The sequence below is a fragment of the Salmo salar genome, chromosome 12 (assembly GCF_965601325.2).
Source record: "Salmo salar chromosome 12, fSalSal1, whole genome shotgun sequence".
NCBI lineage: Eukaryota > Metazoa > Chordata > Actinopteri > Salmoniformes > Salmonidae > Salmo > Salmo salar.
The window spans coordinates 68,515,412-68,543,016 of NC_138302.1; the positions used below are offsets into that span (position 1 = coordinate 68,515,412).

The following is a 27,605-nucleotide window of genomic DNA, read 5'->3' on the forward strand; positions in this document are numbered from 1 at the left end:
ACTGTAAAGTCCATGGAGAACAAAAGCACCTCCTCCCAGCTGCCCACTGCACTGAGGCTAGGTAACACTGTCACCACCGATAAATCCACGATAATCGAGAATTTCAATAAGCATTTCTCTACGGCTGGCCATGCTTTCCTCCTGGCTACCCCAACCCCGGCCAACAGCTCCGCAACCCCCGCAGCTACTTGCCCAAACCTCCCCAGCTTCTCCTTCACCCAAATCCAGATAGCAGATGTTCTGAAAGAGCTGCAAAACCTGGACCCATACAAATCAGCTGGGCCAGACAATCTGGACCCTCTCTTTTTAAAATTATCCGTCGCCATTGTTGCAACCCCTATTACCAGTCTGTTCAACCTCTCTTTCGTATCGTCCGAGATCCCTAAAGATTGGAAAGCTGCCGCGGTCATCCCCCTCTTCAAAGGGGGTGACACTCTAGACCCAAACTGTTATAGAACTATTGTCATAAGTTTCGTCTTCTGAGGAGGAAGAAATATTGGACCAATACGCAGCGTGGTAAGTGTCCATACTTACACTTTTATTTAAACGTGAACACTGAAACAAAACAAGACCATGAACGACAGTCCTGTAAGGTAACCTAACTATACATTGAGACAACCACCCACAAACACAAGAGAAAATAAACCCACTTAAATATGGCCTCCAATTAAAGGCAACGAAGAACAGCTGCCTTCAATTGATGGCCAAACCAAAACCCTGAACATAGAAATAGAAATACTAGAAAATCAAATATAGAAATACATAACATAGAAGTAACCCAAAGAACCCAACAACACAAAACAAACACACCCCTGCCACGTCCTGACCAACTACAATAACAAAATGATCCCTTTACTGGTCAGGACGTGACACCTATATCCATCCTGCCCTGCCTTTCTAAAGTCTTCGAAAGCCAAGTTAATAAACAGATCACTGACCATTTCGAATCCCACCGTACGTTCTCCGCTGTGCAATCCAGTTTCCGAGCTGGTCACGGGTGCACCTCAGCCACACTCAAGGTACTAAACGATATCATAACCGCCATCGATAAAAGATTGTACTGTGCAGCCGTCTTTATCGACCTGGCCAAGGCTTTCGACTCTGTCAATCACTTTATTCTTATCGGCAGACTCATCAGCCTTGGTTTCTCAAATGACTGCGTCGCCTGGTTCACCAACTACTTCTCAGACAGAGTTCAGTGTGTCAAATCGGAGGGCCTGTTGTCCGGACCTCTGGCAGTCTCTATGGGGTACCACAGGGTTCAATTCTCGGGCCGACTCTTTTCTCTGTATATATCAACGATGTCGCTCTTGCTGCGGGTGATTCCCTGATCCACCTCAACTCAGACGACACCATTCTGTATACATTTGGTCCTTCTTTGGACACTGTGTTAACAAACCTTCAAACGAGCTTCAATGCCATACAACACTCCTTCCGTGGCCTCCAACTGCTCTAAAACAGTAGTAAAACTAAATGCATGCTTTTCAACCATTCGCTGCCCGCATCCGCCCGCCCGACTAGCATCACTACTCTGGACGGTTCTGACTTAGAATATGTGGACAACTACAAATACCTAGATGTCTGGCTAGACTGTAAACTCTCCTTCCAGACTCAAATTAAACATCTCAAATCCAAAATGAAATCTACAATCGGCTTTCTATTTTGCAACAAAGCCTCCTTCACTCACGCCGCCAAACATACCCTAGTAAAACTGACTATCCTACCGATCCTCGACTTCGGCGATGTCATTTACAAAATAGCCTCCAACACTCTACTCAGCAAACTGGACGCAGTCTATCACAGTGCCATCTGTTATGTAACCAAAGCCCCATATACCACCCACCACTGCGACCTGTATGCTCTAGTCGGCTGGCCCTCGCTACATATTCATCGCCAGACTCACTGGCTCCAGGTCATCTATAAGTCTTTGCTATGTAAAGCTCCGCCTTATCTCAGCTCACTGGTCACGATAACAACACCAGCAGGTATATCTCAATGGTCATCCCTAAAGCCAACACCTATTTGGTCGCCTTTCCTTCCAGTTCTCTGCTGCCAATGAGTGGAACGAATTACAAAAATCACTGAAGCTGGAGGCTTATATTTCCCTCACTAACTTTAAACATCAGCTATCTGAGCAGCTAACCGATCGCTGCAGCTGTACATAGCTCATCTGTAAATAGCCCATCCAATCTACCTATCTCACCCCCATATTATTTTTATTTACTTTTCTGCTCTTTTGCACACCAGTATTTTTACTTGCACATCCTCATCTGCACATCTATCACTCCAGTGTTAATTTGCTAAATTGTAATTACTTCACTACTATGGCCTATTTATTGCCTTACCTCCTCACGCCATTTGCACACACTGTATATAGACTTTCTTTTTTAAAATTCTATTGTGTTATTGACTGTACATTTGTTTATGCCATGTGTAACTCTGTGTTGTTGTTTGTGTCACACTGCTTTGCTTTATCTTGGCCAGGTCACAGTTGTAAATGAGAACTTGTTCTCAACTGGCCTACCTGGTTAAATAAAGGTGAAAAAGAAAATACCAAAAAAATAAGTTGTGAATAAGTAAGCCTAAATGAATAGTTCAGTTCTTTATATTTTCTGTAACATGCATGGAACACAATATATGCTATATACTTGGTATGTAACTTTTCACTTATGGTTGGCACAAATTTGCGATATGGGGGAGGGGAATGGTCAGGGTATATGCATATGTAATACTGTAGTTTTTACTATAGTTTAAAAAGTGTAGTATTTACTACAGTGTTTTTTTGCGGATAATACTGTATAATTTTCTATAGTATTCTACAGTATAATACACCATTCTATAGTAAGTACTACACATGATAGAGGGATACTACAGTGTGGAGTATAGTATTCTACAGTATACTGCAGTTTACTATAGCATTCTATTGTAAGTACTGTAGTACTCTATAGTAAACTGCAGTATTTTTTCATGTGGGTATACTATATACAGTAATTGATACCAGCTAATTTTTGGAAACCGCACCGCGACAACTGCACGCCCATTGTGGCGCAGAGGGACAGTCTGTTCGCACAAGAGCTGAGAGGCAGCGACACGACTCATTTGCATGAGCCAGCCTAGGAACGAGGACAAGCTGCGCTGCGGTGCTGGTCTGATGAGGCAGCAACAAGGACCAGAAAACATATACATTTGAGCCACATAAAGGGCGAACAATCCGCGATATGGTTGTCGGAGTATGGAAGCTCCAGAAGACGTATCGGTCCGGGAACAGCTTTTCCACGACCGAGTCAGAGAGACCATAGTAAGTACAGTCTATACTCGTCGACTGCGGTGAAATTGAGAGCTTGCCTGTTGATTGGAGTGCTCTCGCTGCACTGCTGATATCATCAGCCAGCTGCAAATGCAATTGTATCTCATAACATTTACTATTTGCTGAATATGTGTGGCTGTAGGCTATTCCAGGGACTTGCTGTTAGAATTTGTGTATCTGTATCATATTTCTCAATTACCTTTTGCCCTACCATTACTACAGTATACCTTCAGCGTCCCTCCTGTGTTTTTTGTAAAGAAAAATGTGAGGTCATGTTGCTGCTATTCAACCCCAAAATATGCCCCTACTGTAGACTACTTAAGAATATTGTGCAGCAGCATGCACTTTTATCTTTCACCTGTCTACAATGTAACAACAAACATCAGCCAATAATTAGATAGTTCACCAAGTAGGCCTGATGCAGGATAGTTATTGCATTCTTGATTATATAAATTACATTTACTATAATTATTAACACCATTGTCTGTGTACTGGTAGATCCAGATGTTGAAGCATCAACATCTCAGCATCAATGAAGTGTACAATGTAGCCTAACTTGAATTTAACCAAATGTTCAGCTCTAAAAACCGAGTCGCAATGAGAACCTGGGTATTTGTGGTAAAGATTGGTTATTGCTGCACAAGTATGTGCTCAAAGCACATTATGTTATGGGATGTCAAACCTGTTGCCATTTTTATGTAGTGTAAAATGTAGTTGGACCAGTATTTGTTACATTTGAAACACATTAAATGTTGTACTGTATGTGCTCATGTAATCCTGGCATGATGGCTCTATCACCACAGCAGCACAGGGAAGTGACCTATGACCCTGCTTAGCACAGTAGATCTCTGTCTCTCTTCTGCCTGTCTGACTCACTGATACAGATGACATTAAGTCATTCCAGACTCCCTTCCTCTTTCTCTATTTTCTAACGCCCATTCCTGTGAGTGCATTATAGGCTGCTAATAGCGTTTATCTTTGTGTGTTTATGTGGGCAATTGTGTTTCTATCCACATGCACGTGTGTCCTACGTGCCTTCGGCTGGACAGTGTGTGCAGCCTTTTAATCAAGTAGTGGTAGTGCTAGTTACATTTTTCATGACCTACATCAGCCCTTTGAAAGGCTGTTCAGTCTTAACAGGTACCGTGGCATGCATAGTTATCAATAATACCATTCCTCCACTTCTATTTTCCGGTAGGGCAGAATGGACACAACATGGTCTCAATGACAGAGCCATGCATTAGTAGCACAACCCGTCATCACAAAGGCGTGCTTTTTCTCACATAAATATTCAGCAAATACCTGTTGTGTACAGCACTAACAAGCAAAATATTTGTATGATATGATGTTTTACCTTTACTTCCAAACTTTTAACAACATGCCTGAGACGGTTATCTTTTGTTCTGTCTTTACGACATCAGTGTCCAGCCCACTGACTAATAGGAAATACTGGAGAAATCTTTCAGCACATAGGATTTGAGTTTGTCTAGTGGGCTGGCAGCCTAACCTGAAAGTGTTTACACAACTGCAGAGAAGAGGATAGAGCCAGACTGAGAGAGGGAGGAAACATTTCTGATGTGAAAGTCAGAAAGACAAAGAAACATACAGAGAAATACAAGACAGAATGACAGACAGGCAGGTGGGGACAGACAGACAGATAGGGAGTGTGCGTCAGAGCTGAGACAGGGAACACTGTTGTCCTCTGGACTAGAGCAGGTGAAGGTGCCCTCAGACAGCCCCATTATCTGTCTCTAGGAGGAGGAAAAATATAACAGGCCTGTGGTGTTTTGTCCTTCACAAAGGACAGTCTTGCTGTGACCGAACATGATGGCTGTGTTTGTTGGGATTGGAGGCTCAACTTAAAGTGCATCTATATACAGTATTATGCTGCTTGTATATGCTGTGAACCCACAATGGTGCTCCATATTCTCTGTCTGCCATTTATTGGCAGTTTGCTCTGATACAGAGTGGGGCTTTTGTTTGGGGCATTAGCGTGCTGGGCATTAGCTGTTGGGGCTGTGAGCTGTTGGGCATAAGCTGGTTAGCATTGTGACATGGGCTATGTTTGCCTTCTCCCCCACACGCCCACATCTCTCTATCAAACGGTGGATTTACATCAGTAAAATGTGTGTAGTAAGATCTATCTCTCTTCAACATCAGATGTGCAACTTTTCTGTTTACACCTTACTTTAGCCTTGGATGTGGTTTGGCCAAAGCCACAGTCCTGCTTCATGTGTGAGTGCAGCTATTACCATACCGTAAATACCATAGTATATAGACAAACAAAATGTTTTTAAACGTATTTTATTTAACTAGGCAAGTAAGTTAAGAACAAATTCGTATTTGCAATGACGGCCTAAGGATAGCAATTCAAACTGTACAGGAGCTTCTCATCTAAACCATATTCTACATAATGTTGCACATTTGATTAATGCAACAAAACTCAATTCACAAATGAGTGGATAATTTATAAGCCTTTAATTTTCAATTTAGCTAACAGAGCAAGAACTCTGTCTACTGATATTAAGGTAATTCTTACAGGGACAGGTGGTGTGGGAAAGCCATTGTCTTTACACTATAACACCCAGAGGTAGTGTGGGAGACATCTCTAAAAGACAGATTTGAATCTAGATCTGTCTTTTTACACTACAATATCATCTTTCCTGGAACTAGTATCGATCGTCAAAGTATTGTAGTGTAAAGAGGCCCAAAGTACAAAGCTGTAAGGTCTATGAGAAGTCTGTGGATTTAAAACCCCTCTCTCCCATAATCATCAAACTGCCCAGCATGGGCTCCATTCTCTTTGAGCTGTCTGAATGCCTAGGCTGTTTCAGTCCAGCCTAGTTTATTATTCTTCAGCCTGTATCTTAGTACTGGCCAAGGACTGGTTTTAGATAGCTTGCTTTATTACAGAGCAAGTCACACATAATGAACTTTAAGCATCTGAATATCTCATTTGGCTATTTGGAGCACTGTGTCACTCTGTAGCATCATCTTTCAGTTTGAGAATGGGAAATGAATAGTTGTCATTAGGCATTTTCTGCAGTTGCGTATTTATATTGTAGTCCATTGCTCTAACAAAGCTTTTACTTGTATACAGCTAAGCCTGCAACTCAACTCTGGTATAATTGCAGTGACATCACCACATTTCCATCAGTAGATTTATTAGACTCCAAAAAACACTGGCAAGCTGGCAAGGACATGACGTCAATCCACACTTAATAAAGAAACAAACATTAGGTGAAAATGGTTTAGAAACTAACAGTATACAGTATTTTGCATGTGTGAGGTATGGTAGTTCTTAATGCTAAACATTATCTCTTACAACTACTGAGCTCTGACCTAGTTCATTGGATGTTGGTGTCACTGGGCAGGCTATGAGGTGGGGTATCCAATTCTGCCTTGTCGTTCATCCACTCACTAGGTAAATCTGTGGTGGCTGCCATTTGTAGGTCAAGCTTATCAAATGTACATGATTATACAAGTCAGCAGGCGCATCATGTCCAAGTATACATTAAGGGCATCATCACAGACACAGATTCTCTCCCTGTAACAATGATGAAATTCAGATAGGAGTGCCCACATTGCTAACATTTACAGTTATAGGATGTAGCCCTGTTTTTATTTACCTTCATAACATGTTATATTGGAGTATTTTTTTATTAGACCACCGGAATATTCTGGAACAGAACATTTACTTATCTGCGGGATCAGCGGTAGCTATCTCCTTATGTGATATTTATGATATTATGATGTTTTTCTTTCTCTGTTATTCGTTAACCTGATTGCGTCATCTTTTTCAGACCAGGGTGGGGATATGTTGCTTTGAAACTGGCACAGAACTGCTGCCATTCCTAGTTCCCTAAATTGGAAGAGTAGTGTCCTCCATTTTAGAAAATGTCTGGTCATTTCTGTTTTATAAGGGATCGGTGGGGATGTGAGTATTTAGTTTATGTTGTTGGCTTTTTTTGTAATCCCAGCCGGTCTCCTCTCCACTCTCTCGTTGCTTAATCTGGTAATCCTGATAATCTGACCCCCTCTCATCTATCTACTACATAACTAACCCCGATGACCCTGTTTATAAAACCAGGGGCTCAATCACAGTCACAGATTGCCAAAACCATCATTTGGTAAATAGAAATCCACTCCAATTATGTAATTCAGCATCTGTAATACAGTTAGGCTACCTACAGACAGTACAGTATCACTAACCTGGGGATCTTCCATTTTCCAATAATAAACGAGAACTTAATTTTGTTGTAAAGGGAGAGAATGCAGAGTTCAACTTGATTCTACTTATCAGTGATTGATTCACATACATTAGGATGTGCCTCCTGGAATGCAGGCTTGAGGGTAAACTATTGTTTTGAAGGTAGAACCACAAGTGATGATCTGCATTCATCTCGCCACAAATGCAACAATAAATCACTCTATTCTGAGTTATGTGGTTAAACGGGTTCATAGCATGCGTCTATTGGCTTTTGTTCAGAAGTCTTCAAACAAACAGCAAGATATACAGTTTGACGTGGATGAGAAAATTGACTTTCCACTCCCTAGAATGTGCATGTTCAGTCTTATCCATGTTTTCTCTTTGAAAGTATGAAGACACCCAGCTTTGACAATGTTCTATTAATTAAGCAGAGGGCATGCATGATGTTGCTCGGGCAACCACAGCAAAAATAAACACAGTGCAGGTAACAGAGAGGGAGATGATTGACTCTCCTGTGTGTTCCTGGGTTCAGTCATCTCTAAGATCATTGTGGTGATGTCTTGATGAACCAGCTGGAGGTTGAAAAGCCTGCCTGTATATTATCTGCATTAGTGTGAGGACTTGAAGACTTTGTTTGGTGTTTGTTTGCCCTGTGCGAATCTGCTCACCTCTGTTATGCAGCAACACTCGGGGTCTACAGCAGCGTTGTGTGGATTTTCTCTATAGAGTGAACAAACAACAAACAACTAGCATGTCCCCGCCCATATGTCTTTTTCAGCCATCTATTTCCTGTGTGAGGGGTGCAAAATCCACTTGTCACTTAAATCTCGCTGGATTGATTGCTTTTATTTTACTCCTGCGACTCTTTCATGCTTTTGCGTGTGCCTGTTGTTTTTTCCTGTTAACGTTACGACTGCGGATATATTTGTAATGACCTGTCAAACACAACCCAGTATTGGCTGAAATGGACTCAATGGAATACATTGTCTTTCCATTGCATCTATAAGAACACAAAAGTTTGTTGAGGATTTAACACATCACCTCGACACTTGCATCATAAGAAAGAGAGGAAAGATAACTTTATTTTGATTGGTGTACTTTTTTTGTTTTTTGTGGAATTAAAAAAAGTAATCATTTGCTACAGTTGAAATGTTAACAAATGAAATGCGCTGAAATGAAAGCATCTCCTGAAAATGAACAGTTGGATTCCAGTGATATTATGTCTGATTTCGCAAACAATGGAAAGCATGTATAGATAGGTGTAATCTAAAGCCAAGGATGTTGATTTCTAATTCCAGCGTATCCTGCTATTGACACACTTGTTGAATTATTGAACAGAACGTGACAACAACATGAATTAATGAGTGCAGGGAGGCATAGACTAGGGATGGCCAACTTTGATGGGGTTGGGGGCCACAACATCTGAACTCATATGGGGGGGCCGCAGTTGCTTGCGGGTCTGTGTACCCACATCCATACCCCCCTCCCCCCACATTACGAGCAAAACGTTTTAGCGGGCCTCCCTCTTGACAGCAGAGAGAACCATCATTTCGTGCAATTCCACACATTTTTGCCATTTTGCATTTATTAGAATTGTTTTTAATATTTTAATCAATTTTGATGACCCGTTGCAACAATAACCAAATAATAAAAGATTGTTGACTTATTCCCACAATTAGCATGGATTAATCATAGGAAGTTTGATCCTAAACGTTGATCTCAGTGTTTTTATCTCCACAGATCTGTGTCCTGCTTTTCATATGTCTCTACATTGTCTCCTATCTGGTCATTACCCACTACAAGAGGAATGCTGAGTTTACCATAGGTACGTGTGAGTCTGAGAGGTTAAAGGTCAGTGGAGTGGAGTGGAGGCCAGGTCACAGTGGACTGCAAGGTCTGCTGGGTTTCTGTGGCTCAACACTCTACTGATTTAACTCTAAAAGTAATTAATTGGACTGTTGATAGTTCTGTATGCCTCTGAATGTCCTCCTTTGGTCCTGTACGTGTAGGTGTTATATTACAGCCAGGACGGCCGTATATATGTATACAGTGCCTTCGGAAAGTATTCAGACCCCTTGACTTTATCCACATTTTGTTACTTTACATCCTTATTCTTTAGTTTTTTCCCTCTTCAATCTAGACACAATACCCAATAATGACACCCCAGAAACAGGTTTTTAGACATTTTTGCTAATTTATTAAAAAAATACAAAACGAAATATTATGTTTACATAATTATTCAGACCCTTTACTCAATATTTTTTTTGAAGCACCTTTGGCAGTGAGTCCTAATGAGTATGACGCTACAAGCTTGGCACACTTGTATTTGGGGAGTTTCTCCCATTCTTCTCTGCAGATCCTCTCAAGCGCTGTCAGGTTGTATAGGGAGCGTTGCTGCACAGCTATTTTCAGGTCTCTCCAGAAATGTTTGTTCTGGTTCAAGTCCGGGCTCTCGCTCGGCCACTCAAGGACATTCAGAGACTTGTCTCGAAGCCACTCTTGCGTTGTCTTGGCTGTGTGCTTAGGGTCGTTGTCCTGTTGGAAGGGGAACCGTCGCCCCAGTCTGAGGTCCTGAGCGTTCTGGAGCAGGTTTTCATCAAGGATCTCTCTTTACTTTGCTCTGTTTATCTTTCCCTTGATCCTGACTAGTCTTCCAGTCCCTGCCACTGAAAAACAACCCCACAGCATGATGCTGCCACCACCATGCTTCACCATAGGGATGGTGCCAGGTTTCCTCCAGACGTGATTCTTGGTATTCAGGCCAAAAAGTTCAATCTTGGTTTCATCAGACCAGAGAATCTTGTTTCTCATGGACTGAGAGTCTTTAGGTGCCTTTTGGCAAACTCCAAGCTGGCTGTCATGTGCCTTTTACTGAGGAGTGGCTTCTGTCTGGACATTCTACCATAAAGGCCTGATTGGTGAAGTGCTGCAGAGATGGTTGTCCTTCTGGAAGGTTCTCCCATCTCCACAGGGAAACTCTAGAACTCTGTCAGAGTGACCATCAGGTTCTCGGTCACCTCCCTGACCAAGGCCCTTCTCCCCCGATTGCTCAGTTTGACCAGGCGGCCAGCTCTAGGAAGAGCCTTGGTTGTTCCAAACTTCATCCATTTCAGAATGATGGAGGCCACTGTGTTCTTGGGGACCTTCAACGCTGCAGAACTATTTTCGTACCCTTCCCCAGATTTGTCTGTCCTCTCAGCTCTCTACGGACACTTCTTTCGACCTCATGGCTTGGTTTTTGCTCCGACATGCACTGTCAACTGTGGGACCTTATATAGACAGGTGTGTGTCTTTCCAAATGATGTCCAGTCTATTGAATTTACCACCGGTGGACTCAAGGATGATCAATGGAAACAGGGTACACCTGAGCTCAACTTCGAGTCTCATAGCAAAGGGTCTGAATACTTATGTAAATAAGCTATTTCTCTTTTTTATACTTGTTTTTGTTTTGCCGTTATGGGGTATTGTGTGTAGATTGCAGAGGATTTTTTTATTTATTTAATCCATTTTAGAATAAGGCTGTAACGTAACAATGTGGAAAAAGTCAAGGGGTCTGAATACTTTTCCGAAGGCACTGTAAATGCATATATCAGCATATGTTTGCCCTTGCTTCACACTGCTGTGTATAGATGTTGTATGTCTGCATAAACAACTTGTTGTTTACTATGAAGGAGCCATAATAACTTTAATTTATGTGTGCAGGCATGAGCTAGGGTGTTTTTCACTGCAGCAGCCCCTACCTCACTTGTGAGTGTATGTTTCCATCAGGAATTTACAGCAAGCATTGGTATGGCGGACAGGATGCTTTCCAAAATCCACTCTGGTACAAATTACAGCCAGAGCCTGTTATGCAACCTTCCTTGGTCTCCCGGATCCTCTGTCCTGTTAGACTGGGCGAGGGGCGCAAGGAATGTTCCCCTGGGATAATAATACGCTCCGTAGGGCATACACAGTGCACAACAACCCCCACACAAAACACTTGGACACACACTTGGACAGACGCGCACACATACACACACACACACACACACACACACACACACACACACACAGAACCAGCGCCCACGTAGTCAGGAATGTACGGTCTGCAGCACCCCTTGGACAGCCAATATGGGTGTGTGGACTGGGGTTTTTCACAAACCAGATGTTTCTGGCTATGGTTCCGATCTAGTAATATCTCTTGTGAAGTGTGTAAACCATGTAGGACGCCAGAGATAGAAAAGTAAGGGGGAAATGGAGAGCTCCATGGGTTTTACTTTAACCAACAAATGACTCTGCACTTAGGCTGTCTATCCAGTCTTAATTTGCTGGTACAAAACAATGGGGTATGAAATAAGCCTCAACTTCGAAGCCTGTGCCAAATATGATAATTCCGTTTTTATGACAAAATTCTTCATCGTAAGGGGTCGGGTTAGCAATTTGTTCAATACCACCCCCACCCCTTTTCCCAAAACTTGCACATGGATACTACACTGATTTGTTCAGTTGTTGGAAATAGCTGACCGATCTGATCAATTCCATGATCAGTCACGGATCAGGGCCATACACATATGGGGCACAGAGATATTCAAACATTGTATTAGTGTTCTTTGATAAGGATTAGCGTTTTGCTTTTGGGCAATTTAATTTCCTGCTTTCGGAAAGAACGTATTATTTCCAATTCCTGGATTGTAGCCTGCAGCATAAACACACGTGTGCACACACACACACACACACACACACACACACACACACACATACACACACACACACACAGCCATACACACACTGTACGTAGGCCTACACAAGAATTTGCTTTGATTGATCACACACAAACACTCTTCCACACATGTGCAAACATGTTTGTCGTTTATAATTGTTACTACAAGAACAGTTTTAGCCTGTAGGTGTTTGTTAGAATCAGTGGTGTAGTGGTGCCTGGAGAAGTGGGTATTTTGCCAACATTTTTCCAAACGGCCTGAAGGAAACGCACCGTGTGAAAACTTCTATGAGAAACAGTGACATACTCTCTGAATGACCTAAAATGATGAATCCCATATTGGTCTTTCACAGTCAGGCCAACCCAAGCTGTACTGTTCATATTGGTCTTTCACAGTCAGGCCAACCCAAGCTGTACTGTTCATATTGGTCTTTCACAGTCAGGCCAACCCAAGCTGTACTGTTCATATTGGTCTTTCACAGTGAGGCCAACCCAAGCTGTACTGTTCATATTGGTCTTTCACAGTCAGGCCAACCCAAGCTGTACTGTTCATATTGGTCTTTCACAGTCAGGCCAACCCAAGCTGTACTGTTCATATTGGTCTTTCACAGTCAGGCCAACCCAAGCTGTACTGTTCATATTGGTCTTTCACAGTGAGGCCAACCCAAGCTGTACTGTTCATATTGGTCTTTCACAGTGAGGCCAACCCAAGCTGTACTGTTCATATTGGTCTTTCACAGTGAGGCCTACTATTGAAACAGATCAACTGAGTCAGTAATTCACCGGTTTCAGATTGTCCCCCCCAAAAATTCAGGTATTCGTTCTCAATGTCACACTTTTTTTTTAACAGAAAATCAACAAAAGTGTATGTTCTAAGTCTATAACAATGCTTAAACCACATGGTCTTGGAAAAATCTAAGAAATGTAGATTTTTTTAGAGTAGTTGACCTTTAATTCAAGTGTGCAGGCACCTAGCACTATTGTTTTATAAGCAGCGTTTCTGTAGCACATGAGATGGAGTTTGCAAACGAAATGGCACTAGATTGATTAAAATAATCATCATGATATCATTCTGACAGGTAGGCATGGGCTACTATGTAGCTAGTTAACATTTAATAGAGCAGGTTTTTGGGAAAGGCTTTCCATCTACTAGAAGACAGTTAGGCCTGTCATTCGCATCACTATATTTTCCTATTCCTTAATTAGTTTGAAACCTGGACATTTTGCTTCATATTATGAGGCGTGTCTTACCTTGCTTCAAAATAGCCTATGGCCAAAATCCCACCATATAAACGTGGAGGCAATTATTCTTATGAAGACTTAATCAAATGCCTTCTCCTGTTCTATTGGTTTTCTTTCAAAGTTCTTTCATTGTCTAGCAGCCAAAGGCATTATCCTAATGCCTTTGGCTGCATCTTTAAATCCCCCTCTTTCTAACAGATCTTTCCATCTCTGTCCATGAAATCGCTTGCATGTGCGGTGAGCATTTTGGAACAGTGTTTTCACACAAATTGAATTTTGGATCATTCACGCGTAGGCCTACTGCCCTGTGTATGTTGCTGGGCCTAAAAAGGTATACCTGCGTATACCCTCCACTACACCACTGGTGAGAATTGAGCAATGTGTGCTTGTTGCCCTTCAGGAATTTAGGGGAAGGAGGTCTTGTCTTTGATCAGGTTCCCAGCTTCTTGCCCAGCCTGTCTATCCCCTCACCCCCAAACACTTTTTCCTCTTTCTGTAAGCCATACTAACAATTGCGTTGTGTTCTTTAAATTGTAGATAACAGTGAAGATGCAACAGTCAACAAAATTGCGTGAGTAACTTTGAACAATAGAGGCTTTATTACCACCAATCTCATCTATTCTGCCACAGAATGTCAGAAAACCAATATACTGAACCTACCTACATATTTGATATTTCTATGTATCATATGGGACTGCTGCTTCTTTTGTAAAAAATCAATTTTTCTCTCTGTCTTTCTCTAGGCTGTGGCTCTGTACGTTCACTCTCTCAGTCTCTGTGGGTGCTGTTCTACTCCTACCGCTCTCCATCTTGTCCAACGAGGTCCTGCTCTCCTTCCCACAGAGCTACTACATGCAGTGGCTTAATGGATCCCTTATACACGGTAAACACACACACAAGCAGCTACATTAACATACACACACCTGACTGACACACCTAATGCACACAGAGATTTTGTTTGTGCGAAGCATGAATGACAGTTTAAAGTCATGTGCCATTGAAAGATTTTCTCAGCAGGTAGTTGGTTCAGTGCATATGCTTCACATATTTGCTTTCCCATTTAATTTGTTCAGAGAATTTGCAGTCCACCACATGTTGCTAAGGGTGTAGCTATTACCTTTACTCAGTGGTGATGATAAGACTACAGATACGAGCTCCTCAGAGCGTTGAACTTTTAAAACGAACGTTTATGAAACTCCATTAGAGACCTCACTCTTAGAACAACAGGTTCCATAAGGGTTCTTCGGCTGTCCCCATAGGAGAAGCCTTTTTGGTTCCAGGTATAACCCTTTTGGGTTCCATGTAGGACCCTCTGTGGAAAGGGTTCTACCTGGAACCCAAAGGGTTCTAGTTGGAACAAAAATGTTTTCTTCAAAGGGTTCTCCTATGGGGATAGCCGAAGAACCCTTTTAGATTCTAGATGGCGCCTTTTCTGAGTGTATAGCATGTAGAGAGTGAACCTCTCATTGTCTGTAACGCTGTCTGTAACGCTGTCTGTAACGCTGTCTGTCTCCATCTCTCAATGCAGGACTGTGGAATATAGTCTTCCTCTTCTCCAACCTATCCCTGGTCTTCCTCCTGCCCTTTGCCTACTTCTTCACTGAGTCTGAGGGCTTCGCTGGATCCAAAAAGGTACCTGCTTCAGTGACAGAGCAGACTGGTAGCAGATGAGCCAAATCCACTGAGTATTGTGATGACATGATGATTGGGATGAGTTGGCTGAAGCACAAACAGACCTTGGACCAGGCTAATGAAAGAGCATCATGTATATGTACACTGAGTGCTCTTTCCATGACACAGACTGACCAGGTGAATCCAGGTGAAAGCTAAAATCCCTTATTGATATTGTTAAATCCAGTTCAATCAGTGTAGATGAAGGGGAGGAGACTTAAAGAAGGATTTTTAAGCCTTGAGCCAATTGACACATGGATAGGCGGTAGGTGCCAGGTGCACCGGTTTGAGTGTGTCAAGAACTGCAACGCTGCTGGGTTTTTCACACTCAGTTTGCTGTGTGTATCAAGAATGGTCCACCACTCAAAGGACATCCAGCCAACTTGACACAACTGTGGGGAAACATTGGAGTCAACATGGACCAGGATCCCTGTGGAACGCTTTCGACACCTTGTAGAGTCCATGCCCCAACGAATTGAGGCTGTTTTTAGGGAAAAGGGGGGTCCAACTCAATATTAGAAGGGTGTTCCTAGTGTTTTTGTACACTCAGTGTATATAACATGTGGTATAACGTTTGTATACCCTCTGTACACAGGGTGTGATGGCCCGTCTGTATGAGACAGCAGTAGTCCTCTTCCTCCTGACCCTGCTCGTGTTGGGGATGGTGTGGGTGGCATCGGCCATCCTTGATGACAACATGGCCAGACAGAGTCTTTACGGTAAAACAACCCCTCTTCTCCTTCTCCCCTCTCTCTCTCTCGATCTATCCCCCTTTTCTCTCACTTTCACATCCTTAAAACTGTTTTATGTGCTTTTCGTCTTTTACCTTCCACCTCTTCTCATATTTCGTCTGCTTCCCTGTGGCTCAGTTGGTAGAGCATGGTGTTTGCAACGCCAGCATGGTGTGTGCAACACCAGGGTTGTGGGTTTGATTCCCATGGGGGGCCAGTACAAAAAGAAAAAAAAAAAAATATATATATATATATATATATATATATATATATATATATATATATATATATATATATATATATATATATATATATATATATATATATATTTTTTTTTTATATATATATATATATATATTAAAAAAGTGTGTGTGTGTGTATGAAATGTATGCATTCACTACTGTAAGTCGCTCTGGATAAGAGCGTCTGCTAAATGACTAAAAATGTAAATGTGAAATGTCTGTTGCTGTTGTTAACTGCAAATGTGAAATGTAAGTTTAATTACTAAATTTATCTGTAATGTGTTAAATCGTTTATCTCTCAGATCTGTGGGAGTATTACCTGCCTTATCTCTACTCCTGCATATCCTTGTTCGGAGTCCTGCTGCTGTTGTGTAAGTACAGTACATGTTTACCCAGCCCTGGGCCGGGGGCATTTCATAAATATGAGGATGACTGTATTTCTATATTATATGATTGTATCCCCTGTGTCTCCCACAGTATGCACTCCTCTGGGACTATCACGTATGTTCAGCGTCACAGGAAGGCTACTGGTCAAACCAAGGGTGAGTGTGTCTGTGTAAGACTCATGTCGGTGTGTTTTTGTCCTTTAGCTGAGCTGTCTGTACAGCTCTGGAAAAAATTAAGAGACCACTGCAAAATGATCAGTTTCTCTGGTTTTACTATTTATAGGTATGTGTTTGGGTAAAATTAACATTTTGGTTTCATTCTATAAACTACTGACAACATTTCTCCTAAACTCCAAATAAAAATATTGTCATTGAGAGCATTTATTTGCAGAAAATGATAACTGGTCAAAATAACAAAAAAGATGCAGTGTTCTCAGACCTCGAATAATGCAAAGAAAATAAGTTCATATTCATTTTTAAACGACACAATACTAATGTTTTAACTTAGGAAGAGTTCAGAAATTAATATTTGGTGGAATAACCCTGATTTTCAATCACAGCTTTGCGTCTTGGCATGCTCTCCACCAGTCTTAATCACATTCCAGAGGTTTTCAATGGGGTTCAGGTCTGGAGATTGGGCTGGCCATGACAGGGTCTTGATCTGGTGGTCCTACATCCATACCTTGATTTACCTGGCTGTGTGGCATGGAGCATTGTCCTGCTGGAAAAACTAATCCTCAGAGTTGGGGAACATTGTCAGAGCAGAAGGAAGCAAGTTTTAGTAAAACCAGAGGAATTGATAATTTTGCAGTTCAATTATTTTCTTTGTATAGGTGTACCCTATTGTATGTGTGTGGTGTTGGTATGTACTGTATGTGTGTGTGTGGTGTTGGTATGTACTGTGTGTGTGTGTGTGTGTGTGTGGTGTTGGTATGTACTGTATGTATGTGTGTGGTGTTGGTATGTACTGTATGTATGTGTGTGGTGTTGGTATGTACTGTATGTGTGTGCTGGTCTGACTCCCTTAATGTCTTCCATCATCAGTTGCTGGAGGACCTTGATGAGACAATGAGTTGTGCTGAGTTTGAAGAGGCCTCTCTATCCAGGAACCTCACTAGTAAGTCTCATGACATAACGTACTGTATATCCATGATATAACATATGTCAGTTTTATGCCATAATTTGTCGCTTTCATGCATAATTAAAGTGATGCTATTTCTCTTTAAAGGGAATGAATAGAAGCTTATCACAAAATTACAGCTCTCTCTCATTCCTCTGTAGGTGGGACCTCGTTATGGATTAATGTGAATACAGAGGTTCTGAGGAACCGGTTCCTCAACATTCAGGCCCGGCGGATTGCTCTGGGTAAGAATTAAAGGTCGACCGAATATGATTTTTCAATGCCGATACCGATTATTGGAGGACCAAAAAAAGCAGATGCCGATTAATCGGACGTTTTTTAAATATTTTTTTAATATATATTTGTAATAATGACAATTACAACAATACTGAATGAACAATGAACACTTTTTTATTTTGACTTAATATAATACATAAATAAAATCAATTTAGTCTAAAATAAATAATGAAACATGTTCAATTTGGTTTAAATAATGCAAAAACCCAGTGTTGGAGAAGAAAGTAAAAGTGCAATATGTGCCATGTAAAAAAGCTAACGTTTAAGTTCCTTGCTCAGAACATGAGAACATATGAAAGCTGGTGGTTCCTTTTTAACATGAGTCTTCAATATTCCCAGTTAAGAAGTTTTAGGTTGAAGTTATTATAGGACTATTTCTCTAACATTTGTATTTCATAGACCTTTGACTATTGGATGTTCTTATAGTATTGCCAGCCTAATCTCGGGAGTTGATAGGCCTGAAGTCATAAACAGCGCTGTGCTTCAAGCATTGCCAAAAGTTGCTGGCAAACGGAGGAAAGTTCGGTTTGAATAAATGCTTATGAGCCTGCTGCTGCCTACCACCGCTCAGTCAGACTGCTCTATCAAATCATAGACTTAATTGTAATATAATAACACACAGAAATACGAGCTTTAGGTCATTAATATGGTCATATCCGAAAACTATAATTTCGAAAAAACAAAACGTTTATTCTTTCAGTGAAATACAGAACCGTTCGGTATTTTATTGAACGGGTGGCAACCCCAAGTCTAAATATTGCTGTTACATTGCACAACCTTCAAAGTTATGTCATAATTATGTAAAATTCTGGCAAATGAATGATGGTCTTTGTTAGGAAGAAATGGTCTTCACACAGTTCACAACGAGCCAGGCGACCCAAACTGCTGCATATACCCTGATTCTGCTTACACTGAACGCAAGAGAAGTGACACAATTTCAGGCACCGCAATGATTATATGCAACGCAGGACAAGCTAGTTAAACTAGTAATATCATCAACCATGTGTAGTTAACTAGTGATTATGTTAAGATTGATTGTTTTTTATAAGATAAGTTTAATGCTAGCTAGCAGCTGCACTCGCATAACAGGTGGTCAGCCTGCCATGCAGTTTCCTCGTAGATTGCAATATAATCGGCCATAATTGGAGTCCAAAAAATGCAAATTACCAATTGTTATGAAAACTTGAAATCAGCCCTAATTAATCGGCCATTTCGATTAATCGGTCGACCTCTAGTAAGAACCATTGACTTTCCTAGAAACACAGAACATGTCCTACGCTACTAGGCCTGGCCAGGAAAACTGGCTATAATTAGGGCCTGGAGTTTGTCCCGTCAGGTCACGTGGTCAGGAAAAACTCCAAACGATAAAAAGACTGGGATTCTCAGACACTAACTCTGGATTTCTGTTTTTGCCTTCAGAGATACGGAAGAGAGCGTCACCATGGCAGCGTAACCTAGGATACCCATTGGCCATGCTGTTGCTGCTGGCTGTAACGGTGAGGAGAGGCAGACTCACCACTCACCTCGCCTGCTGGCACACACCTGACATCACATCCTCATTCAAAATGTTGTGTGTGTTTTGATTGGCTGTGAGTGTTGTTCTCTTTCCCAGGTGGTGTGTGTGCTCATTGTGTGCTACCATGTGGTGGAGTTGCTGTTTGACGATACAGCTATGCCTCGAGGGATGGAGGTGAGGGGATGCTTTCCTATACAAGCAATAACTAATAATTCCCCAAATATCTAATTTAATTCAAACAAAGATATGTTGTCGCTACTAGTTCTTGCCTAGTAACTTTTTAAGGGACACTGTAGAGCTATACTAGACCTGTATACACTATGAAACAGAGTTTATATAATGAAACAGAGTTTGTATAATGTGTGTACTACTGACATTTTAATTGTATTATCACAGGATGTAAATGGTATTAACTTTCTTTCTCTCTCCTCTTGAAGGACCCTCTCCTGGGCGCTGCCTCGTTCTCCATGTTTGGTTCGTTAGGGGCTGCAGTGCAGGTGATCCTCATCCTGTATCTCATGATCTCCTCAGTAGTGGGTTTCTACAGCTCCCCACTGTTCACTGGACTACGCCCCCGCGCACAGGACACCACACTGACACAGGTACACACACACACACATACTGGCACACACACACTGCTCGCTCTCTCTTCCATGGGGCATTCTCATAATAACCCAACTTTCTTGCTCTCTTTTCTCAGATTATTGGGAACTGTGTGTCTCTATTGGTGCTCAGCTCAGCTCTGCCTGTATTTTCTAGGACTTTGGGTAAGTCTGCAGTGGAGGACTTGGTGTCAGGTGCTCTTGTATGACAGACTGACATGCATATAAAATACCGACAAATAGATGCTTTTTCTAAACATTAACCATTGAATGGTTTGGTCCTTTGGTCTTGATTCAGGGATCACCCGGTTTGATCTGCTGGGAGACTTTGGTCGGTTTAACTGGCTGGGAAACTTCCACATCGTCTTCCTGTATAACATACTGTTTGCCGGGCTGACCTCTGCCTGTCTTATCAACACTCTCACATGGACTGTACAGAGGGAACTCATCAGAGCATTCGGTATGTTGGGGTCACACACACATACACAATTCCGCACGCATGTACGCATGCTCACACACGTTGTGATCGGCTGATTCCCTAATCTGGTCCTCTATCTCTTCACAGGGCTGCATAAACTGCCGTCGACTGTGTCTCGCTCCACCATCCCACTCAGGCTCCTATTGGCTAATGGACTCTCAAAGATTCAGTGACACTTGAACAAGCCAATGACCTTGGCTAACCAAAGTGAGTTTACCAAAAATCAGTGTCCCCAAATATTGAGCTGAAGTAAACTGTCATTGAAAGAGAGAAGAGATTGACCTGTTTGCTGATGGACGACTGGTGATCCTGTCACCACTGATATGAGAAGAGGAGGAAACTTGGTTAGATGAAACATATCGTCTGATCAGGAATGGACATGGACCTCAGACATGATCATACTTACAGAGAATAGGTACAGGTACTGCGCCAAAGGGGACCAATGCAATTTGTCTCCTTTTCTGTCAGGTCTATAACAGAGTAAGTGAGAAATAAAATAAAAAACAAGAGAACTAAATGAACAGAAAGGGAGCAAGAATGTAGGTTTATATGCGTAGACTATGGAGATGGTCATCTTCGAGTCCCAAGGTCATTCCCAATATATGAACCCTTCATAGACATCCAAAGTGACTTCTGCTGAAATGTCTGCCAATCTCAAAACATCTTGATCCCTGACTCTTTGATGGGAAGGAACTCCACAAGAACTTCAGCTCTATGTACTTCCTTAGATCTGGCTTTTCCTCTCTAGCACTTATGACCTTATTTATTATTCAAATGATTTATTCTGCTGTGTCATCTTGTGAACATCATATCACTTCTTTCTGTTGTCCTTTAATGGAAGGTTTTGGAAAGAAGAAGATGTCTGCATGGTGTCAAAGAATAACAGTAAATCGGTTAACAGTAATGAAAGTAAGGGACGGGTACAGTAACTCTACTTCTATGCATATGGCCAATTCTACTATACTCCTTTTTAGTATATCATTCTCATTTACACATTTGTATCACAACCTTGTGTAATAGGGATGGTTTATTGTTGGACTGAAAAGTTGGACAGCTGCCTTTTGTGAAGAGAACAGCAACATGCAATGCTTAGCACCATGGCGCTAAAGGAAATTTAAGGTAGAGACCGGAAACAATGGCCTGGAAGTTAAGACCAAGTTAAACTGTGATGTGTTTACAGTGTGTGTTTGTGTGCCTGTGTTTGAGTAAAAGAGTGCCTGTGTTTGTGTCCGTCAGCATACATTCATTTTTTGTGCAATGTTGCATTAATGCATGGAGATTTTTCTCCAATATCTCAAGTTCCTTTCATTTTTTTAAATCACGTTTTTGTTTTTTAATTATGAGTTTGTGTCAATAGATTTATTTTGACATCAAGTGAATGTTCATGTGTTTGTCTCACAGGGGTAAAACACTCCTCAACCTCTCCTGAATTGTCCAAATGTATTTAATTAAAATGCCAGAACAGTAGGCTACTACATGTTAAATTGTCTGTATGTCTTGTAAAACTGTATGCTTTACTATGATGTATGATTGTTAGCTAGCTATACATTTGAACTCTGGTTAAAAGTATATGAAAATAGTTTTTGTAAGGACTCTTTACTGGAATAATAAATATTTTCAGTCTATTTCTTATACCATTGTTGCTTTTTTTTTGCATAGTATACTAAGAAAATGTATTGATTTGGAAACCCTGTTTCATTCCAATCTGGAAGATTGCCTGATGTTTTTAGAGCCTCAAATTGGCTAATCTTTATGTCGAGACAAATCCATGTCCCACGCCATCTGTTATGTGTCTAAGTACCACATGGTATGGTAAAGATAAGTCTGTCATCAATTTTACCTTCTTCAATTTCGTCATTGAGGTGTTGCTGGATCTACATAAAGATGGCGTAAGTGCACTCAACCTAACATAAACATTTCATAGCTGCCTAAAGTGGTCTAACAGACAAATTTTGGAGTGATCACTTTCCAAATCATAACAGGGCCCACCATACACATAGGCCTATTTAAAACAGATTTTTAAAAAGCATGTTTCAGTAAAGGTGTGTATATGATAATCTTGTATGGTCATTGAGCATTTAATAATAAAAACAGATGAACGTGTTTTGCAATATTAACGTGTTAAAAAGGCCTAGCTTGTGTCTATCTCTCACATTTGTAGATAACTAATTCAGGTTCAGAGTGACATCTGCTGTACAAAATGGGGCACACTCCTTATACCTCAATACCACTGTCGTCCCTAGCTACCACAGCCACAAAGTCATAAACCCCGCCTATTTCTACAATTTCTCTTCTTAAAATATGATTTTAAACCTAACCCTAAGCTTAACCACACTGCTAAGTTTATGCCTTCCCTAACCTTAAATTAAGACCAAAAGGCACATTTTTATTTTCATGAATGACGATATATTGACTTTGTGGCTGTTGTAACGAGTGGAAACCCAATGGCACCCTCATGTCAAGCTCTGACGTGTGTCTTTTTACGACGGTGTGCTTGTCCAGTTTCCGACAGTGTGACTCGCAAAGCGTAACCGCTGTGAATAAGCTGTTTTAGTTTGCTTTTTTACATTCTAAAAACTAATCTTTAGATACTTTCAAACTAATTATCAACAAACATAACTGTACCGATAACCGATATATTGCAATTATCAGTCGATAATACGTGTTCAACCAGCTTCGGTTCTGAAGTTGCAACTCGAGGCCCCTGCGGAGTGTTAGCTCTAGCGGCACTGTAAAGTTTGTTGTTGTCACGTGACGTGATACGAATGTGGCGATAAAGTTTTTGTTTCGTTATTAAAACTACCATACATTTCAACATTGGCTATCTATTGAAGTAACTATTTTAACACAATGCCTCAACCAAAATACAGGAAGATTGCTGTGATTGGGTACAGATCTGTAGGTGAGTCAAATAAGAAGCTAGCTAACTAACGCGTTAGCCAGCTTTTGTTTTTGTTTGCATAGCTACGCTATTGCTAGCTAAGCTAGCCAATGTTAGCTAGTTAATACCAAAACACAATGCCATAGCTGTGTAACTTAATTGTGTACATGTTAGTTTGTATAGACGTTGTCGACAAATACGAAATGTTGTCGTCGATATCATTATTTCTATTCACCATGCCAAAGTTGTGTGCTAACTTTGCCACAACGGCAGCCAAGTAACTAGTTACTCGATGTGGCACTGTAACGCGCCTACCTTACACTCTACTTACAGTTAGATATTTGTATTGTGAAATATCTCCTGTCACAGCTAACGTTAGGCAATTACAATTTATAACTGTTGTTCAGAGTCCGATAACTTTCAGTTTCTTACTTAACAAATGGTAATTTTCTATGATTTTGGAAATTGTTGCTCATCGGCCACCACAACAATACTTTATTCCTTTACTTCTACAGGAAAGTCTTCTCTCACAATACAGTTCGTGGAAGGACAGTTCGTAGATTCATATGACCCTACCATTGAAAACAGTAAGTCCTTAAAAAAAAAAAATATATATATATATATATTTTTAAATGTGTTGGATCAGTTTAGTTTTTCTAATTGCACCCATTGTACGGTGTCTTTGAGGATCAAATAATATGCATGGATGAAAATACGTTATAGGTGGTTGTATCCAGAATGTATTCTCATTTCATGACCATGTTATATCCAGCAATTACCATTTTCTCCTGTATGTTGCCTGTGATGTAGGCCTATTCATTAGTCAGATTCCGTTGCTAAACATTTAGCAACTGAAACCTTTTATTGTTTACTCTAGGGACCTACCACAATTTGTCCAATAGAAACTTGTTTTCGTTGCAGTACGTTGTACATTTAGGGTAAACGGCTTCTGTTACAAAACATTTTGAAACGGAATTTCACTAATGAATACACCCCTGGCTTGGGCTTGACCACTGTCTCTTCACCTCTTTCCAGCCTTCAACAAAATGGTGTCTGTCAACGGTCAAGACTTCAATCTTCAGTTGGTCGATACTGCGGGTCAGGTATGTATGCTTTACATTGCACTACATTACTCATTTTATTTATTTACCTCAGTTTCTCTGCTCTCTGAAATAAAAACACTATATACATACTAAAATGTAACCACCTGCTGGGTTCCGGTGATCAGTGGCAGTTTGAGCCGATGCAATGTAGAATTGTTTGGATATTGACAAAAAACAATGGTCGATATTTATTTCAGAAGCACTTGTCTGTTGTTTTTGTTTTTCATCTCTAACCGATTTCTCCCCTTATCACTACAGGACGAGTACTCTATTTTCCCTCAGTCTCATTCAATGGATATCCATGGTTATGTCTTGGTCTACGCAGTGACTTCCATGAAAAGGTGAGTAGTCACGGTTACATTTCATTCTGGGTTTATCCATCAGAGATTCAGTGTTCAATAGTCACTTGTACAGGGTTGCAGGTGTGATTGCAGGGTACAGTGAAAATCTTAGGGTCCAAGCTCCGACATGCACGATGAAGTGAAATTAAATAATGAAAATGGTAATAAAAAAAACAATAGAAATAGCACAATATACATCATAACTGTAGTAGGGGGGGAACATCTTTGTCCTTGTGACTACTGTGTGTATAGATGGTTGTCTGAGTATCAATGCACACATGGACCCTAGTAACCTGTCTCTTTTTGTCTTTCACTTTTTGCAGTTTTGAAGTTGTTCAGGTTCTTCATGACAAGCTTCTAGATATGGTTGGGAAAATACAGTAAGTTAACCAAAATTATGAAAGGTTTAATGCTGCTTTTGATGATTTGTGTGTCTTAAACATTTGTTTTTCACGTAAGAAATATCAATGGATGTTTTCTTTTAGGGTGCCAACTGTTCTTGTTGGGAACAAAAAAGATCTCCACATGGAAAGGTAAACTTACTTGATCTGAATGAAGGTGGAGAGCAATGGTGCTCCCACTCACATGCATGGCTGGTACAGTATGTGTAGAACCATGACACTACCTGATATATGGTTTCAACTTGGTTATCCAGCCAAGGCCTTGGACCTTGTGACTATAGAGGTACATAAGTGCCCCCTGAAGATACTGTATGGGATTTCATTACATCATGCTCAGTGTGTCCTTTTTCCCCTCAGGGTGATCAAGCCAGAAGAAGGGAAGAAGCTGGCCGACTCATGGGGAGCAGCGTTCATGGAGTCTTCTGCCAAGGAGAACGAGGTAGACAAATATACATTTTCTGCAGACAGAGCTACTCACCAAAATTGTGTGTTTATTCAAAATAATTAAGGTATTTATTGATTTGTTTTCATCTCTCTGCATTGCAGACCGCTGTAGAGTTATTCAAGCGGATCATTCTGGAGATGGAAAGGGCGGATGGGAACGTTGCCTCAGAAGATAAGAAGTGTGCTGTGATGTAAGAAGGTCTAACCAGGACAGCAGTAAGCTCATTGGCCGAAACCAGGAGACACATCACCACCAGCCTGCCAATCATGACCTCCCCAGCACCAAGGAGCTGCAGTCGCAATGTGGCCATTTATAATTCAATAGTGTTTTGCAAAGGCAGCCAATCACACTCGAGGCTGAGTAAGGAGAACTCTGAGACGTGTCACACAAGGGTTTCACTGTCAGTTTTACTGAACTCTGTCAAGTTTGGTTGGCTTAAACCAAACCTCATGAAAAACAAAACATATGAAAATGCCAAATGTAATGTATGAGCCACAAGCTCAAACTTTACAAAAAAAAAACGTCTCCCTGATAATCTGATAATTGCAATCAACTAGCTAGCCATGCATCAACAGATGGAGCAGTGACTGGCCAGTGTCCCCGACTCTCACTGGCTAGCTTCACCTTGTACACCTTGACTCCTTTTCTCAGGTCATCTGTATACTTCAATGAATACGCCGGCCATGGCAGAGAGCCACAGTTCACATTGCTGTTGTAGCGACGTTGGAAAGTTGCTATGATTTACAACTGATTAATGTCTTAGTTACAGTATCTTGGAATGAGTTTTCTTTCACACAATACGTGTGTTGCGGAAATACATTTCCTCTTGCATTGGTCTTGGCTAACATTGTTTCACTGTAAAACTTTCAGCAAGTCAACTTCAGGTTACACTTCATCCTTGAACTGTAAATCATGTCTTTTAGAAAACAACGATTTTTATTTTCTAGAATACATTTTGATGTTCTTCAGCACTTCTGGTTGGCAGATTGGTCCTCGCTCCCTTCCTCTCTATGATTTACCTGTCATCTGAATTTAATAATTGAGCTGTAATTATCCAGTGGATGAGGCACCCTTGAATGAAGTTTCAGATTAGAAGAGTGGAAGGGATCAGTTATATTTAAAAGTTGTGGCCTTTTGATCCCAGAGAACTAGAATCCTATACACAGGTTCGATAGTGTTGTTGGTTATATCCTGAGATAATACAAGTTTGTTTATTCAGCAGCATATTTAATAAAATGTCTGCATATAATTACACTATAATTAAGAATATTATGGACTTGCAGTTTTTGCATTCACTGATAATTCCTTACCACTGTGGACTGCAAACCAGTTCATGGGGACCACAGGATCTGCTGGTTTAGTTTTGGGGTTTTGATTCCAGAAGTGATGTAGGCTTGGTCAAGCTAAATAAGGATGCTGTATGATCCATTATGACTTATACATTTAGTGTTGAGTCAGGGAATAGCAGCGGACACATAGTGCTCACCATAACCTGATTTGCGTGTCCACTTTAGCCTTACAAACAAAAGATCAATTAGAAGCCAATGGGTTTTACTGACATTACTTTCATTTATCCACCCCCTAGTATCTATTATTTGTTATTTTGATGTTTTTTTGGGATAGAGTGCTTCTCTTTGAGTAAGTAGTAGGTTGATTGATTGATAGGTGATTTGATGGTCAAAGAGAAGCTGGTGATGCTGTGTCTTGTGCCTTACCTTACCCTTCAATATCCCCTTTATTCAACCCACCTGCTTCCCTACCTGACTCAAGGTGCTCTCTAGTTTTTTTTCTTTCTTCTGTTGCCTTGATCCAATGGGCAAAAACCAGGTGGTGTTGTGCACCTGAATACCAATATCCCCACGGTCAATGTTAACTCAGAAATCTTGCTGTAAACAGTTTTGTATATATAAATAAATCCTTTACTCCTTTAAAA

General features: G+C 40.9%; 2 protein-coding genes across 3 annotated transcripts; both read left to right on the top strand.

Annotated features, from left to right (window-relative positions):
• The first annotated feature begins 3,046 nt into the window (after positions 1–3,046).
• LOC106565532 (limb region 1 homolog-like protein) lies at positions 3,047–22,133 on the top strand. Of its 2 annotated transcripts, XM_014132770.3 has the most exons (16): positions 3,047–3,298; positions 9,258–9,342; positions 13,996–14,029; positions 14,202–14,341; positions 14,987–15,090; positions 15,725–15,848; positions 16,405–16,473; positions 16,580–16,644; positions 17,533–17,605; positions 17,770–17,853; positions 19,325–19,401; positions 19,518–19,595; positions 19,859–20,023; positions 20,122–20,188; positions 20,322–20,483; positions 20,589–22,133. In XM_014132770.3, the coding sequence occupies exons 1-16, from the start codon at positions 3,233–3,235 to the stop codon at positions 20,672–20,674; spliced, it is 1,479 nt and encodes a 492-aa protein (XP_013988245.1). In that variant the 5' UTR covers positions 3,047–3,232; the 3' UTR covers positions 20,675–22,133. The 2 variants fall into 2 exon arrangements, with proteins under 2 accessions (XP_013988245.1, XP_045547616.1); XM_045691660.2 differs by lacking the exon at positions 9,258–9,342.
• An 894-nt stretch (positions 22,134–23,027) lies between these two features.
• Positions 23,028–27,605, top strand: rheb (ras homolog enriched in brain). The gene is made up of 8 exons (NM_001140207.1): positions 23,028–23,403; positions 23,898–23,969; positions 24,418–24,485; positions 24,744–24,826; positions 25,150–25,206; positions 25,312–25,359; positions 25,585–25,666; positions 25,774–27,605. Exons 1-8 carry the CDS (start codon positions 23,352–23,354, stop codon positions 25,864–25,866), a joined length of 555 nt encoding a protein of 184 aa, NP_001133679.1. The 5' UTR covers positions 23,028–23,351; the 3' UTR covers positions 25,867–27,605.